The 14,933-nt window shown below is 43.5% G+C and overlaps 1 protein-coding gene across 11 annotated transcripts in view; it reads left to right on the plus strand.

Annotated features, from left to right (window-relative positions):
- The window catches only part of DENND2B (DENN domain containing 2B), a 154,359-nt gene that overhangs the window by 117,658 nt on the left and 21,768 nt on the right, over window positions 1-14,933 (plus strand). For all 11 annotated transcript variants that reach the window (XM_069016789.1, XM_069016786.1, XM_069016787.1 and 8 more), the window contains 4 exons: window positions 488-597; window positions 2,198-2,267; window positions 8,563-8,640; window positions 12,082-12,222. In XM_069016789.1, coding sequence (XP_068872890.1) covers window positions 488-597; window positions 2,198-2,267; window positions 8,563-8,640; window positions 12,082-12,222 — 399 coding nt within the window. The remainder of the gene's footprint in view (window positions 1-487; window positions 598-2,197; window positions 2,268-8,562; window positions 8,641-12,081; window positions 12,223-14,933) is intronic.

The following is a 14,933-nucleotide window of genomic DNA, read 5'->3' on the forward strand; positions in this document are numbered from 1 at the left end:
TAACTGAAAGCTTTCCCTGTTTTCAAATTTATCTTTTCCAGAGCTGGAGAATTTGGCCTGATGGTGGATGCTTTAAAGACTCTGTTTAAATTCAGTTTCTAAATATTTCACTTTTAGCTCATTTTGGCTATATTAGGATTTGTTCCAAAACTCGCTGAAGGCAATGGAAAGACTTTTGCTGATCTCTGGCATTTCTCTTGTGCTCTTGTAGCAGAAAGATATTTGAGTTAGGGCTGTGTTTTAAGAAGTCATTGTGCAACAAGAGAGTTTCAGGCAATTAAAAGAAAAAGTAAAACCCCAGCAGCGATTATTTCTTTTGTATGAGCACCTGTAAGCCTGTCCTGGAGTCATGCCTCACTCTGCCAAGCACAAATACAGGACAATCTGATGGGCCCTGGCTCTCAGAGCTCATCAGTGACCCTGCCCCCGAGCAGAGCTGGGAAGGGACGCCCCAGGGACTGACTGAGCCTTGCTTTTCTGCCGGCAGCTGGAGAGACCAACCAAGCAGATGCGGGAGGCGGAGGAGCGCCTCAAGGCTATCCCGCAGTTCTGCTTCCCCGATGCCAAGGACTGGCTCCCAGTGTCTGAGTACAACAGGTGAGTGCTCCAGAGCTCCTCTGCACGATGGAGTGATGCTGGAATGATGCTGGAGTGATGCTGGAATGATGCTGGAGTGATGCTGGAGCACGGCTGGAGCAGCCACTGCCTCGCCGATGCCCAATTAAGGAAGCAGCAGTTTGAGTCTTGGCTGCTTTGTGATCAAGCAGCTGTATTTAATTTTTCTTTCCTTTGAAGCTGTGTGTTCTTTTTCTTCCCTATTCTGCCTGCCTCAGGCCTGTGCGGCTGAGAGGAAGAGGCTTGAAGGTTCCTCTGAGTGCTGAACTCCAAAGCATAAATGGAAGTATTTAAAATAAATCTTAAAAAGGATGGGGCCCTTCCCACCCCCTGCCCTAGTCATTCACCTCAGAGTGCTTGCCTCACATTGCAGGACACCCCTTCATTTGGCCCAAAACGTTGCTGTCTGAGAACTTTTTGGAGCTGTGCTCCATGCCAGCAGAGGAGCTCTCTCTTCCTTCCATTGGAGATGAATGGCTGCGGGAGAAGGGCAAGGGAAGGAGAACCAGGCTTGCATTTCCTTTTTCATTCAAAGTGACCTCAAAAAAAGGTGTAACTCTTTTTTCCCTGCATTGATATGTCAGAACTTGTTGATCCAAAGGTGTAGAGTAACAGGATAGGCAGAAGGGACGGAATCATGGAATGATTTGGGTTGGAAGGGATCTTTAAAGGTCATCTAGTCCAACCTTTCTGCCATGAGCAGGGACATCTTCAACTAGATCAGGTTAATCAGAGCCCTGTCCAGCTTGACCTTGAATGCTTCCAAAGATGGGGCATCTACCACGTTGCTGGAAAACCTGTACTAGTGTTTTACCACCCTCATTGTAAAACATTTCTTCCTTTTATCTAGTCTAAATCTACCTGGTTTTAGTTTGAAACCATTACCCTTTTTCCTATAACTACAGACCCTATTAAAAAGTCTGTTTCTATCTTTCTTAGAAGCCCCTTTTACATATTGAAAGGCCACAATAAGGTCTCCCCAGAGACAGCTGTAATGATACAAACCCTGGCATTTCCACACAAGGCAGTATTTTATATAATTCCTTTTAATACTTGCAAAGTAGTCAGGAATGTTTCTGAGCCCGGGCACAAATTCACAGACCCATCCCTTTACCTGTGCTGTAATTACAACCTTAAACTGTTTTGCTGCTCTGTCACACATGGTATTTATCCTAGACAGAGACATAAAATGAGCTGGATTTTGGAAACCTGTGTTGTTTCTGGATTAGAAGATGATTTCTCTACTCTCAGAGAATATCTAAGGTTCTCCCTTTAAGAGAGCTCAGTTGAAAGACAGGATTGAACTAAAGGTAAAGGAGCACTGGAATACTGCCCTCAAAATCTGATTCTCATGTTCCTTCTGCAGTCACTGACATTCAGCACCCATCTCTTCTAATGAGACAGTTGGCTTGTCCTTAACCACACTGCTGACAGAATTTTTCCACAGAGTATGTCCTAATGATGAAGACCCTCCAGTGGGTAGAATTTCTTACTAGATGAGGCAGTGTCCCTTTCTAAGTGATCTACCTTGTAGCCATGCTATAGTTCTGATACAAGCTCTGGGCAATTCACTTTCTCCTAGTGAGACCTTCTCTTTCATGCTGACTGGGGAGGATGGGAGCCGGCGCTTTGGGTACTGCAGGAGGCTCTTGGTAAGTACATCGCCTTCACCTCAGAGGGCAGAATTCTCTTGAAGAGGATCTCAAAACTACAGTCTGAACTGAGGGTGTTTCTCATGGTTTTAAAAGGAAACAGGGTTTTCTCACTCTGAAATTTGGAAATGTAAGGATATCAAGTACAATAATAGTTTGTAGCGGCGGTTTCAGTCAGATAGGTCCCAAGGCTTGTAGTGAATTTCTGAGAATGTAGAGAGTTTTTTGTTTGAGCACTTAATAAAATCTTTATGTTACATACTTTCAAGTACACAATCAGAAATTCTATGACACTGGAAACAAAGGTAAAGCTGGTATTTCTAAACATCTGTGAGTAGTGTTTATCTCTTGGGCAGCTGCTTACCTCTCAAAGGGCTCTGCCAGCACTTTCTCATCAGTCTGCAGCTCAGGACCATGCAACAGGCTGGTGCCAGCACTGGGAAGTCTGGTTTCTCACACTCTTTTTCAGTCCTCATGATCTGAGGTGGTCAACCAATGAGGTGGGGAGCCTGCAAACAGTGTTGTCTCATCACCTGGAAAATTCACTGGACACTTGGTAAACTGAGAGCACGGCAGTGTGTGTAAACCAGGGGGGAGGAATCGGCACAGAGGGTTGCAGAGTGTGTTAAGGAAGCTGGAGCACAGTGCAAACAGGGATTTTGGTGTCCATCCTGCACATCCGGTGGGATGGCAGCAAAGCAGAAAGCAGTTGGTTGTCCTTGCACTGGCCTTGCACCTTTTGGATAGCTTTGGAGCTGTTTGTGGGGGACTTGGTGGGGAGCTGTGGCTCCTGTCCTGTTCTCATGACTGTTGCCTACACTTGGTTGGGGAGCTTATATAGATATTGGAGTTTGGCTGACTCTCTGTGCCAAACGAATGTCCACGGCAGTTTGTAAATATGTCCCCCATCTCTAAGAGTAAGGCACATTGTCACTTTCCCCTTCCTTCCCTTTCTGGCATGACTTCCCACCTTTTCAGGCAGAAAACCTGTCACTAGAATAGCAGCCTCCATCCTGCACCGCTGCTTGTGCCTGAGCTGGCTGTTCCCCTGCTCTCTGTCCGTGGCAGAGCCCTTGTCGTGCAGACAGCAGATGCTCTGTCTGGGAGGTATTGCTGTGTGTGGTTCCTCTATTTGTAAGAAGTTTCATTAAACTAACATAACAGAAAACTTGTTTATCAGTTCTGGGGGTGGTGTTTGCCATAGGTAGCATCACAGGGACTCACTCTGTATAAAAAATGTGTCAGAGTGGGCTACAACAAGGTTTATATGTGGGCCGGAAATGTCATTAAAGGCTTGTGCTGCAGTAAATCTAGGGCTGGTCAGAGGGTGATGCAGGGATGAACAAGGAAAGCACCTAGAAATCATCCTTGCTGGTGTAAATAAGCACAACAAAATGTAGGGCAGCATTACAATTCATTTTTTTTTTAATGTATTGTTATTTAAAAGGATAATAAGGTATATTTAGAAAAAAACCCAACAAAACCTCAGAAAATGTTGTCTAGAATTAAATTGTAGAATGTTTTCACTCTACCAGGTAAGGGTGGTTTAAGACTTTTATCTTTCTGAGAATGTCAGTAAATTTGTAATCATGCACAGAGCTTGCATTTGTGAAATGCCAAATGGTTGCTCCTGGACCAGGCTGAGACTGAAATAACCAGTGACAATAAAAGAGATTTATACACGGGAATGTTGAATCAGTTTGTCAATGAAACATTAACATAGGCTTTTTTTACTCACTTAAAGCTCAGTGAAATTCACCTGAAATTAAGGACAACATAAAAATAGAACACTGATTTTAAGCTGGTGCAAAAGATGGCTGAGCATATTAGGAAATACCAGGAACAGAATGAAATCAATAGTGCACACTTTTATATAATGGTGTTTTGAGACAGCACTGGAGATTTTTATGCTCCATTGGCTAAGGCAAAAATCAATCAAATAGCAAAAAGAAAAAGGGAAAACAAGTAGTGCCTTGCTAAATCTATCTAATAATTATAAAGCCAGTTGTAAAGCAGATCTGCTGCTGCCACCTTGGGTGATCACTTAATTCCTGGATTCCAAACCCTGGCCTAGAGAAGCTGACATGTCTCATCCCACTGGTACAGCCTACTCAGCCAAGGAAAGGAAGGAGTGCACTTCACCAGCTTTGCCCTTTGTGGGGCAAATCCAGCCATGCCCTTCTGAGAGAAAAACTGGGGCTTAGAAAGAGAGGGGATTTTGGAAGCTGCAGAGAAACATGTCAGCATTTCCTCTACCTGTGGAAAAGGCAAAAGTAGCAGAGACCTCCTTTTATTTGGGTCCTGCAACCGGTTCCTTCTGTCCTGCAGGGAGAAATGGTGGAATCTGGGTGGTTGCCTGAAGTGCCTTTTCCATAGGGCTTGGCTGTACTCACAAAGTGTAACAATTTCACGTCCCCTGCAAACATTGGTGCGTGGTGGGACAGCCTCACTGGTGTGTGCCTCAGTGTGATGCATCTCTTTACAGAAAATACAGATTTTGTACAGGCAGCAAGGAGCAGGTAAATCCTACAGGCATTCTTTATATACCAGCGGCAGATTTTTTGTGTTTGGGGGTCCAATTTCCTGAGCAGGTTTTGGAAACTTTCGCCAGGGTGGCTCTGATGTCCAGGAGGGTACAGCATCTCCTTCAATTAGTCCCATTCCAGGCCTGCAAGTTCTGTCAAATGCAATAACCATAATTTGGGAACTACATGCAGTTTTTAGCAGACATTATGTAAGAGAAAGGCGAGGCCACACTGTAATATAGAACCATGAAAAATCCCTAAAATTCTTATAAACTGCTCCACTTCAAGCCAAGCCAACTGCTGTGAGGCTAATTCCTTAGAAAATGTTCCCCAGCTGTCCTGGTGAGGGATGCTCTTGTAATACCCAGCAAGAGGTGTCTCACACCTTCTGGTGCATTTGGCAGCCTCGTTTGCAAAAGCTCCATGGCTGGCTGGGCCAGGCAGGCGGATCCTGTGAGGATGGCTGGCTGCTCTTCTGCAGGGTCTGGTGTGCAGATTCCTGCGTTTAGGAAACAATTGTGTTTTGTCAGCCTTGCTCTCCTTTGGTGTGTTGTGATATGAACAAACTGTTCCACTTTTTTTGCCTTCAGATCTCAGACTCTTCCAGACCTTTTTTGGGGTCTGTGTGCCAAAACTACCTCAAGGGATACAGTGACAATTATGTTTTGTTTGTTCTAAAAATCCTGTACAGTATCCCCTTTAAATGTATTTATATTGTTTTGTTTCATTTTGGAACAAGATTAGAATGGAATGTAACCTATTGTCCCACAGCAGACAATCTGCATTTCCATAGATAGCATGAAGTTTTCCAGTTACATCTTGATACCTCCAAGGCAATCCTGCAACAGCTTTTCTAGTGAGTGCACGTCAGCAGCAAAGATGATTTGGGCACCTTTGCAGGGACTATTTCATCCTGGCCCTCTCTTCCCTGTCACATAAAATTTGATCCTCCACCACTTTCCTAGGCTAAGACAAGCCAGCCCCAAGAATCCATGGAGTAGCAGATGCCTGAATGTGAGTGCACCTGAAAACATGGAAAACAGTTGTTAGGTGGGAGTAACCTAACATCCTGCATTTGCTGGGGGCAGGAGAAGGGAATTCATTACACTGTGAAAGCAACTTCTGTGGGATGCAGACTGTTTATGGAGCTGCAAAAAGCTCATTGGAAAACCTTCTCTTTGCCCTCTTCCTTCCATCCTGCCCTTCCCCAAGCACTTCGACAGCCCTGTGCACACTGGGTGCTCTGGCACCCAAAGTTCATGTTTCACATATAACAAGAAGTCTTTAAGAAGAGCTTTTGGATTTACAACACCCACAGTTTTCTCATGGTCAGAATTTGGATTAGCCCTAACAAGGAATCAAGAGCCTCCATAGAAACTGGCTTGTGACTGACTTTTCATTTTAGCCTCCCAGTGTTTGAATTGTTCTGATTCCTGGCACCATTAAGGAACGTCTCTGTTTCTGGATATGCTGGCTAGTGCATGTGCTTTGCAAAGGCCACTTCCTTCACACAGCTCAGTGCTATGGCAGACTGGGAGTAGATCTCTGAAGGCTCCCCTAGATTCCAAGCACATGGGTGGGGAGGTGGGATTTGAAAGAGAAAAATGGCGAGCTTGGTTTTTGGAGCAAAAGCCTCTTGTTTCTCCTGCCAAAGATTTTGGAGTGGGCTTTGGTCAGTAAAATTCAGATTAAACTCACTATAAAAAAGATTGTCCTGAGCCACACGTGGACCAGCCCAGATGCAGAGCTCAGCTTCTCTATCTCAGCCAAGTTCTTATCAGTTCATGTTCATCATTTTGGGAAACTGTCTTGTTATCATCAAAACTCATTAGCATTTTCATTTCGTGATACTGGACTAAGGCTGAAAATATCCTGGGCTTCATGAAAACAAGTTGAAAGCAAATCAAACCCGAAACATCAACCCTCCATCTCTCAGGAGCAGCACAGTGCACCAAGGCAGAGTCACTTGGGTTCCTCTCAGCTGGGCTACTTTAGCATTTTGCTTTCTTGATCTGGACCTATTCTTTGTGTGCAAGAGTGAGCCTTGGGTGGAGGACATGACTCCAAGAGTGTGTAGCTGCCTTGTGGAGCACAGCCTGCAACTTGGGAGAGCTCCGTTTTGGGAAGAGAGGAGGTTACACTGGTACTGATGGGCAGACCCAGGGCCTGAGCCTGCCCTAGTGAAGAGAGAGGAGTCCAGGCAGGAGTGTCATGTCCCATACGATGTTCTTTCCTGGGAAAGAAGCAAACTGAAGCACAGTGGGTGTTTTAGATCTGTCTTTGAGGTGTAAACTGATGGCTGGAGGGCAAGTTACGTGAAGGGTTGCCAGTGTTATAAATTTGAGAAGGTCTGCCCCTCAGAATGGCTCTGCCTGAGGCTTTTGCTTGCTGCTCTCACCACTGATGTGTGTGCATCTGTGAGGCTGTGCTGGTTGCAGGAAAAGGTCTCTGAAATAACAGAAGAGGATGTCCTGCACAGTGAGTGCAGGGAGGGAAGAATCCCAGCTCTCACAGACATGTAGCCTTTAAGACATTTGAAAGCAATGATATTTCATAAAGGAGAAACTTGGAGTAAGTGCTAAGCAGTTATTGTTTCTGGTCTTATAGATGACCCAGGAATGTGATGTTTTTACTGGCACTTGGTGAGACAGCTCTTGGCTGGGAGCTGTCCAAGGCTTCTGGCATGGCTTCGGCATTCCTGCAGATTTGACACAATGATTTTAACCAAAATCCCACATGCTTGATATAATCACTCAGTGCCTTTAGAAAGGATTTTATACCTAATATGGACAAAAAAGGGCTCTGCTTTTTCAGAGATGTGACGTGTAGTGAGCAGGTTTGGATCCAGAAATAGACTCATCTGTATTCACTTAGCTTTGGTATTTTTTTTGTGGTCTTTATTATAACAGGCAGGCACCTGCTGACTGTCCAAGACTAGAGTGCAATATTCAGGTTTAAAAAGCACATCTACTCCTCAATTTCTCTTGATTGTCATCTCTGTGGCATGTGAATTTCAAACACTCCACTGGGAAGTTGATCACTGCGTCAGCAGAGTCTAATGAAGAGATAAGTGGAATAGGCAGGGTAGCAGAGTCCAGTATGCTCAGGAAGTACCATTTGCTTCTCCAGGACATATATAGGATGGTTATAGAGGATGGTCTTCACAGTTCCTTTTGGGGAGGGGGTAAGAAGGATGTGTATTATTGATTCATACTTGCCACTGTTTAAGTTACGTTTGAGTTTCATGTTTATCATGAGTTGGTCTGAGGAAGTTAGTGATTTACCCATGCAGCCTGCCTTTGTTTAGGTTGTGAGCTCGTTTTCTGTAGGTTGAGCTCTCTTTGAACTCCAAGCAGTGAGGAAGTGGGGAACTAAAGTCATCACTGCCTGCCTCAGCATTGCAGTTCTCCTCTTCCAGGACATGGCCCCAGGGTGGCCCCACTCCTCGTGCTGCATCAGGAGCAGGGGACAGAGATAGCAGAGGCATGAGTTACAGCCCTGGTTCGATGTGCTTTTATGGCTGCAAGCTGGAGCGATGTTGGGATACAGCCCCAACACGCTGTGATTTCCAAAGAGGATAAGCTCTATTTGCACTTCTCGGTTTCCTGTCTTATGGAAGAAATATGATGCTTTTCCAAGAGCAGCTATTTGTTGGAGAAGCAGATAGTGAGAGGTTTCATGATGGCCAGCTGTGTGGTCAGAGAAAGAAGTGTATTTCCTCATGGCTCCACATTAATATGTAATTCCCATCTCCTCTTTGCTGTTATCAGCCGAATGGAAAAGGCCCGCGCCTACCTGAAGTTTATTGTGTCATCAGCCGCCTGGGGTGCTTTGACTTGTTTTCCAAGGTAAGGAGATATTTTTTAATACTGTTTTTTTAATCTGGTTGTTTACTGAGACACATCCGCAGCAATGAACCAGACTGGAAGAATTTCTTGCTTTGATGGGAGATTACTATTTTACAGTTGCTGTTTTGGATATTCCATCCCTATTATTTGGTTCATCAAAGAATGTCTTATTACTTCTGTGACTGAGGCAGAAATTGATGCAGAAAACATCTGGGTGTCTGTATGATCTGGCTGACTGAAGTTTTTTCCATTGTTTTCTACAGCCATTCTGTGCTGAGCTGTAATTCTTGGCATCCATAGTCTGGATGATGGGCCAGTACCACTTTTACTCCAATACCCCGTGGAATGATGAGGTTGAGAAAAAAGATTGACATGTGAATTCTATACACTTAACACTTTTTTCTTACACATTCTTATACTTGACACTTTTTTTTTTTCACCCTAGGAGTCTAGGATAAAGCACAGATGATCTTTTAATTGGCCCAATTTTAATTGATTATGTTTTAATTTGCCAGAGGTTTTCACTTCAGATACGGGAAATCTCACAGAACTCTCACAGATTTTACTTGTTAATTTTCATAGGAATAAAGTTGAAAAAAACATGTGAATCATTTATGTTAATAAAAATCATAGCATTTCTATTGTTCATATGATCTAATACTCATACAGAATGTTATCTTTAAAGCAGGTTTCAAGCTTTTCTAGATAAAACTTTGTTTAACACAAGCCTTGTGTGAAGAACAACAGCTGGGATTGTAATAGTCAATTGCAATTCTGCTTCTGAGGTCTTTCCTAAAGCTCTGAAATCAAGGGTTTATAACAGTGTCTCTTAGACATAATATGTATCTAAACACAGATATCTGTGAATGAAGTGGATTGCATTGTTCTGGGAGGATCACCCAGCTCACCACGCTCGTGGTGTGGACAGATCTCTTGAGGCTCTTTGTTTGCTATTATGTTTTTATCTAATTTTGATAGTGCTCTATTTTTCAAAGGAAGACTTAGGAGAAGGAAAAAACCAAAATTAGGTATCTTCCTTACAACCAAATATCAGTGCAGCTGAGGTATAAGGTCAGACAAGGAAGGTCATTGAACCAAAATTGCAAATAATCTGCTTTCCCAGTTCAGTCTGTAACCTGGGAAAAAGTGTGTGGTTATCCATCCAGAGTGAACCCAGGGCTGATGGCTGAATGTATCTTCCCTGGCTCCAGCAGGGGCTGTTCCCACGCACTGTGGCAGGCAGGCCCTGGCCACACATGCCTGGAGATCTTGCTGTGTGTAGGAAGGAAAGCTCCTGCTCAGTTCCGTACTGGGCCCTGACTGGGGCTGTGACACATCTGTGCTGCTTTTCCGCTCCTGGGTGGTGGAGGGGCTGGGCCACAGGAGGAGCCCATCCACACTGGGGTGTGGGCACAGCAGCGCTGTCCTGCACGGGGCTGTCACCTCCTGAGGGCAGCACATGGGGCTGACTCCAGCCCTGGCCTGGATCTAGCACAGCTCCACAGCACACGCTCCAGGCACTGCATTTGGAAAGGGAACACTTGATAAATGGAGGAGGAAGCACTTGAGCCTTAGCATCCTTGTTGGTTTTGAAGACAGATGAGGTGTGGATGGAGACAGAAGTTCTTGAAAAGTGAGACACTCTGTTTTTCCAGCTAAAGGGAAGGAACCTGGGATATCCTCGCTTGATAAATCCAGTGAAAGAGAGGAAAAAACAATGAGGGTGCATTTTGCTGAATTAGTCAAAACAAGGAATAGCTGTCTTTACGTACACAGTGAGTGATAAAAAGCCATGGGATGTTAAATCTTGGATATTATTTATCACAAAAGCAAAAAGATTCCTCTGGTTTAAAATGTTTATCATCTTTTTTCTGATAACTTGCATTAATTTTGTCTTCCACAAAGCCTTTTATGCTCACTCACTGTTGTAATACCTATTGCTAAGACAGACTTGAGAACCACAGATATCTTAACTTCCAGCCGGCTCAGTTGGTCATGGGTTCAACAGATGTTTCTGACCATTTTATCTCTTGTGATCTCTGTTCAGCTTTTATTTGGTTTAAATGCTCCTTTTATTTGCATTGTGAAGGTCCTTGGGGCAGGCATATGACACACACATGACCCCAACTCCAGCAGCAAAAAGTATCACATAGTGGCTGCTGGAACACAACTGTGTGCTGGCAGTGTGCAGGAGCACCAAGGGACCTGGGGCACGGCCCTGCTTCATTGCTGCTTCCCACTTGGGCAGCTGGTTTTGTTTGCTGAGGATGGTTGTGCTGCAAATTACATCAAGAGTGAAATTCATGTCCTCATTTATGGTTTTCTGCCACTTCCATGGACTGGAATGCAAGTTATGTACACAGGGGCATGCTTTAGTTAGACCTTCACTATGTCACAGGGAGGAAGGGGAAACTATGTACCAGTGAATGCCTCTGCTGGCATTTGGTGTCACCAGCTATTGTCACAGGTCACCAGCTTGTGCTTAAGTGTCTTTTAATGCTCTGCTTCAGTGAAAATCACTTCCAAGAGAAACAAGAGAAAATGCCTGGCTCAGGCCCACTAACTCTTGTATGGCCTTTTGCTCTGGAGTGGTGGTTAAAAGATCACCATTGCAGGTCAAACCACTGACTGCTTTGAACCTTGCTTTCTGTGTTCTTTAGGTTTATCATCTATATGCTCTATCTAAAGTGGGAAAACTTAGCTGTGATCTAATTTATGTTGCCCTGTGTGACCAAAGAGAGAAGAAAGTAATAGCCTTCTCTTTGTAAGAAGTTCCATCTGCTTATTTCAAGACTGGATTGCCTGCTCTGCATCATGTCCAAGAGAAAATGACCTTAATGCAGGCACCAGTGTGAACAGCTGGGCATGCTTCAGGGGCTGCTCGTGGTCTCCAGCTCAGCACAGACTCTGACCTGACAGCCACTGCTGGGAGCCTTTCAGCAGCTCAGTTCTGCTATCATAGTGGCAGCAATGCTTTCTTTGCTACTCTGGCTTTTTCCTGCCCTCTCATTTGAAATGGAAGGAATGCCCATGCAGAAGAATATTTTTCTTTGACACAGATTTCAAGATGTACCACTGAGATGTGATGCTGACCTGGGCTGTGATCATGGGATTTGTCTTCATCTTTCTCTCCTTCAGCTCATCCTGCTGTTCAGGAATAATCCCAACAATATATAGATCCCTTTAGTCATGTTGAGTCTTCTTCCTCTTTTCCAGATTTGTTAATTCTTCCTTGCCTCTGTGCTAATTACATTCACAAACAGGCTTCATTTTGTAACCGGAAAACATGAATTGATGGTAATGAAGAAATACATGGCAGAGGAGAAATTAACTTAGATCTGCCATATGTCTAAGCACATGTGCATCAAAGGATGCTTCAAAAGTCTGTGTGAGGCTGACATGTTCTTTCTCTCTCTCGCTTATGTCTTACTAATGGACCAGATCCTGGATGAGGTTGAAAGGAGAAGGGGAATATCTGCTGCCCTGGTTTATCCATTTATGAGAAGTCTGATGGAATCTCCTTTTCCTGCACCTGGAAAGACAATCAAAGTCAAGACCTTCCTGCCTGGAGCTGGAAATGAGGTAAAAAGCAACTGCAAACATTAAAAGTTAAAGCCCTTTACCACTCCATTATCAAAACAACAAAAGAAAAACAGGAGGAAGCAAACAGATCCTACAGGGATGTGGGGTGGCACACCTTCAAAATGAGCAGAGCAGGAGCTGCACCACTGTGGATATGCTAATGCTAGTTCCCATTGATGATTATAAGCCAATTTATGGTTATGTATTTATTATTTCATGTTTACTAATAAGTTGTGTGTAAGAAAAACAGCCAACACAAATGTCCCTGTGTGCCTGGCCTACTGCAGTTCAGAGACTGCAGCATTGCTGGGCTTTATCACAGTGATAAGAGGGAAGTGTGAATTTCCCATGCTGTCTGTACCTGAACACTTCAGCAGCTGCTTGTTATTTCAAACTTCATTACTGCTGGTCCTGGCATTGGTAGGAGTGACCAGCAGCATTTAAATGGCTCTCTTTGGCCATAAATACCTTTAAACTGGCTCTCAAAGAAAAGCATGTCATGTAAAACTTTAATGTGTGTGCTCACATATAATAGATGTCATTTCTTTTTACTCCTGACTCGAGTAGCTAGAAGCCTAGCTTTAGACAACATATGCCTTACTGGAAAATGGCAGTATTGATTAAAAGGCTTTTGCAACTTGGGGCTGGCCAACCATGTCAAACTCTGCTCTCTGCATGCCCCCATGTAAGAATACAGTAGCTCCACTCAGTTGGGCAAAGGATATAGAGGGGATACATCCCTGAAGATAGGAATAGGATTTGTCCCAGTTAGTGAAAGCAGGAAAAAAAAGCTCCCCTTTAGGGTTGTTTTACACTCCTTAGGGTTAGTTTTACAGTGCTTTTGTTATTTTTGCATTGAATCATATTTTCTCTAAACGTAATGCCACTGACTTCAATGGAGTGGGCCTGTGATGTATGGAGTAAGCTGGTATGAAATGTAAAATGTTCTTTGTATAAGTGACCTGCAAGGCATTTTAAAGTCACCTGCATTTTCTTCTGGAGAAACAGTGTCTGAAAGGGTGATTGGCATAACAGGAGAAAGATCTGACAATGCTTTTTCTGTGTGAATGTATTTGGGAGCCATGGATCTGCAACTTCTCTATCCTCTGCTCAAGCTTCTGAACTCTCCCAGAGAAAAACATTGAGATAATTCCAACAAACAAACAACTCTCTTCTGGCTGAGCTTTGCTCTCTGTTGTGCTAGTACAAACTCGTTATTTAAATGGAATGCACTGGCTTAATTAGGAACAGAATCTTGTCCTTCCATTGTGGCTCCTCTTGCCTAAACAAAGATGATGATTAATTGGGAAGCAGACAGTGTATTTCTTTGTGATGAGCAGACTGAGGCAGCAGAAAACATTCCTGGTATTTGTAAAAGCTGCCGTAACTTGCATTGCATCCTACCCTGCAGCAAGATTTTCGTGTTGGAAGGTTTGCAGTAGAATCAGCTCCTCACGATTTGGCATGTACACTTGATTTGAGCTTGCAATCTCAGTGCAAAGGAATGGAAGTGGGCACCTTTGCTGATTGTGAGGAAGAATTAGGCAGCATTTCCAAGGAGCCATTCTTGGTACAGTCCCTCCACAATTTGTTTCTTACTGCTCTTTGGGGCAACAGCTGAGTGATGGGTGTCTATACATCGTAATATTCCTGTATTTCAGGCTTAAAAAATCAAATCTATGCACAGATACTGTTCTAAGAGTGGCTTTCTTTTTACAGTTGCGTGTTACTGATCACAAACAATATCACAAGTAAACTGATATGAACTTACTTTGTTTACAGTATCCTGTGATCTTGAGCATATCCTTAAAACAGTGTTTGTGAGGGATTTTGTAAGGGCTACTCCAGTTAAACTGGATCCAGTACACTTGTGAAATGTGGTGTCATGTTCATGAAAGCGTAAGAGTAGTCTGAAGCAATAAAGTGACGGTGATTTTTGGACATATGGAAAGAAGAAGATGTATACATGCTCCTGTTAATATATATTCAGAGATTTCAACACCGCTTCAAGTTGGCCAGCTTTTTCCCTTTCCCTTCTGTTTCCTCAAATTCCTCAATAGTCCATCATTTGCTGTCTTGTGCTTCGTATTTTCCTCCTTCTGTTACTTTCTTCTTCACGTTATTTTTCCCTCTTCTTTTTTCTGTCCTCTGCCTTCAAGTTCCACATCTGAACATGTGAATTGCAGAGTAAAAGGAAGATATAATAAAGGAATCAAGGAAAAAGGCATTTGAGAAAAGGAAGGAGAGGGCCTGAGGTCATGGATGAAGTATGAAAATTAGACTGTAAAGGGATGTCACAACTCACCATCTAAGACCTTGTCCTGACTCCCCAGTTAAGTATATAAAAATATATATATGTACGTATCTTTATATGAAAAGAGAAAGGTTTTGAACACTGTCTAGTAAATTACACATCACAGAGGAGTGGAAATGAAGTAAATTTGGTTTAAAGTCTTCCTGGCCTTTTAGTCCCAGGCTCCTATCTAGATGTTAATATGAATTGTTAGCCAAGCTTAGAACCCAATTTACCTTGTCTTTATGGCTATTTTATCCCTGTAAGCTTCCAGCTCCGGTGTTTGATTGTTACTTGCTTCATACTCTTGACTCAGCCAAGCTTTGCATCTCTGACAGAATGTTTGGAAGGGAGAATTATGCTTCCCTTGGAGATGACAGCAGACAGTGCACACAGCTGTATTCTGGGAAGAATGACA

This window comes from Aphelocoma coerulescens, chromosome 5 (genome assembly GCF_041296385.1).
Source record: "Aphelocoma coerulescens isolate FSJ_1873_10779 chromosome 5, UR_Acoe_1.0, whole genome shotgun sequence".
NCBI classification, from domain to species: domain Eukaryota; kingdom Metazoa; phylum Chordata; class Aves; order Passeriformes; family Corvidae; genus Aphelocoma; species Aphelocoma coerulescens.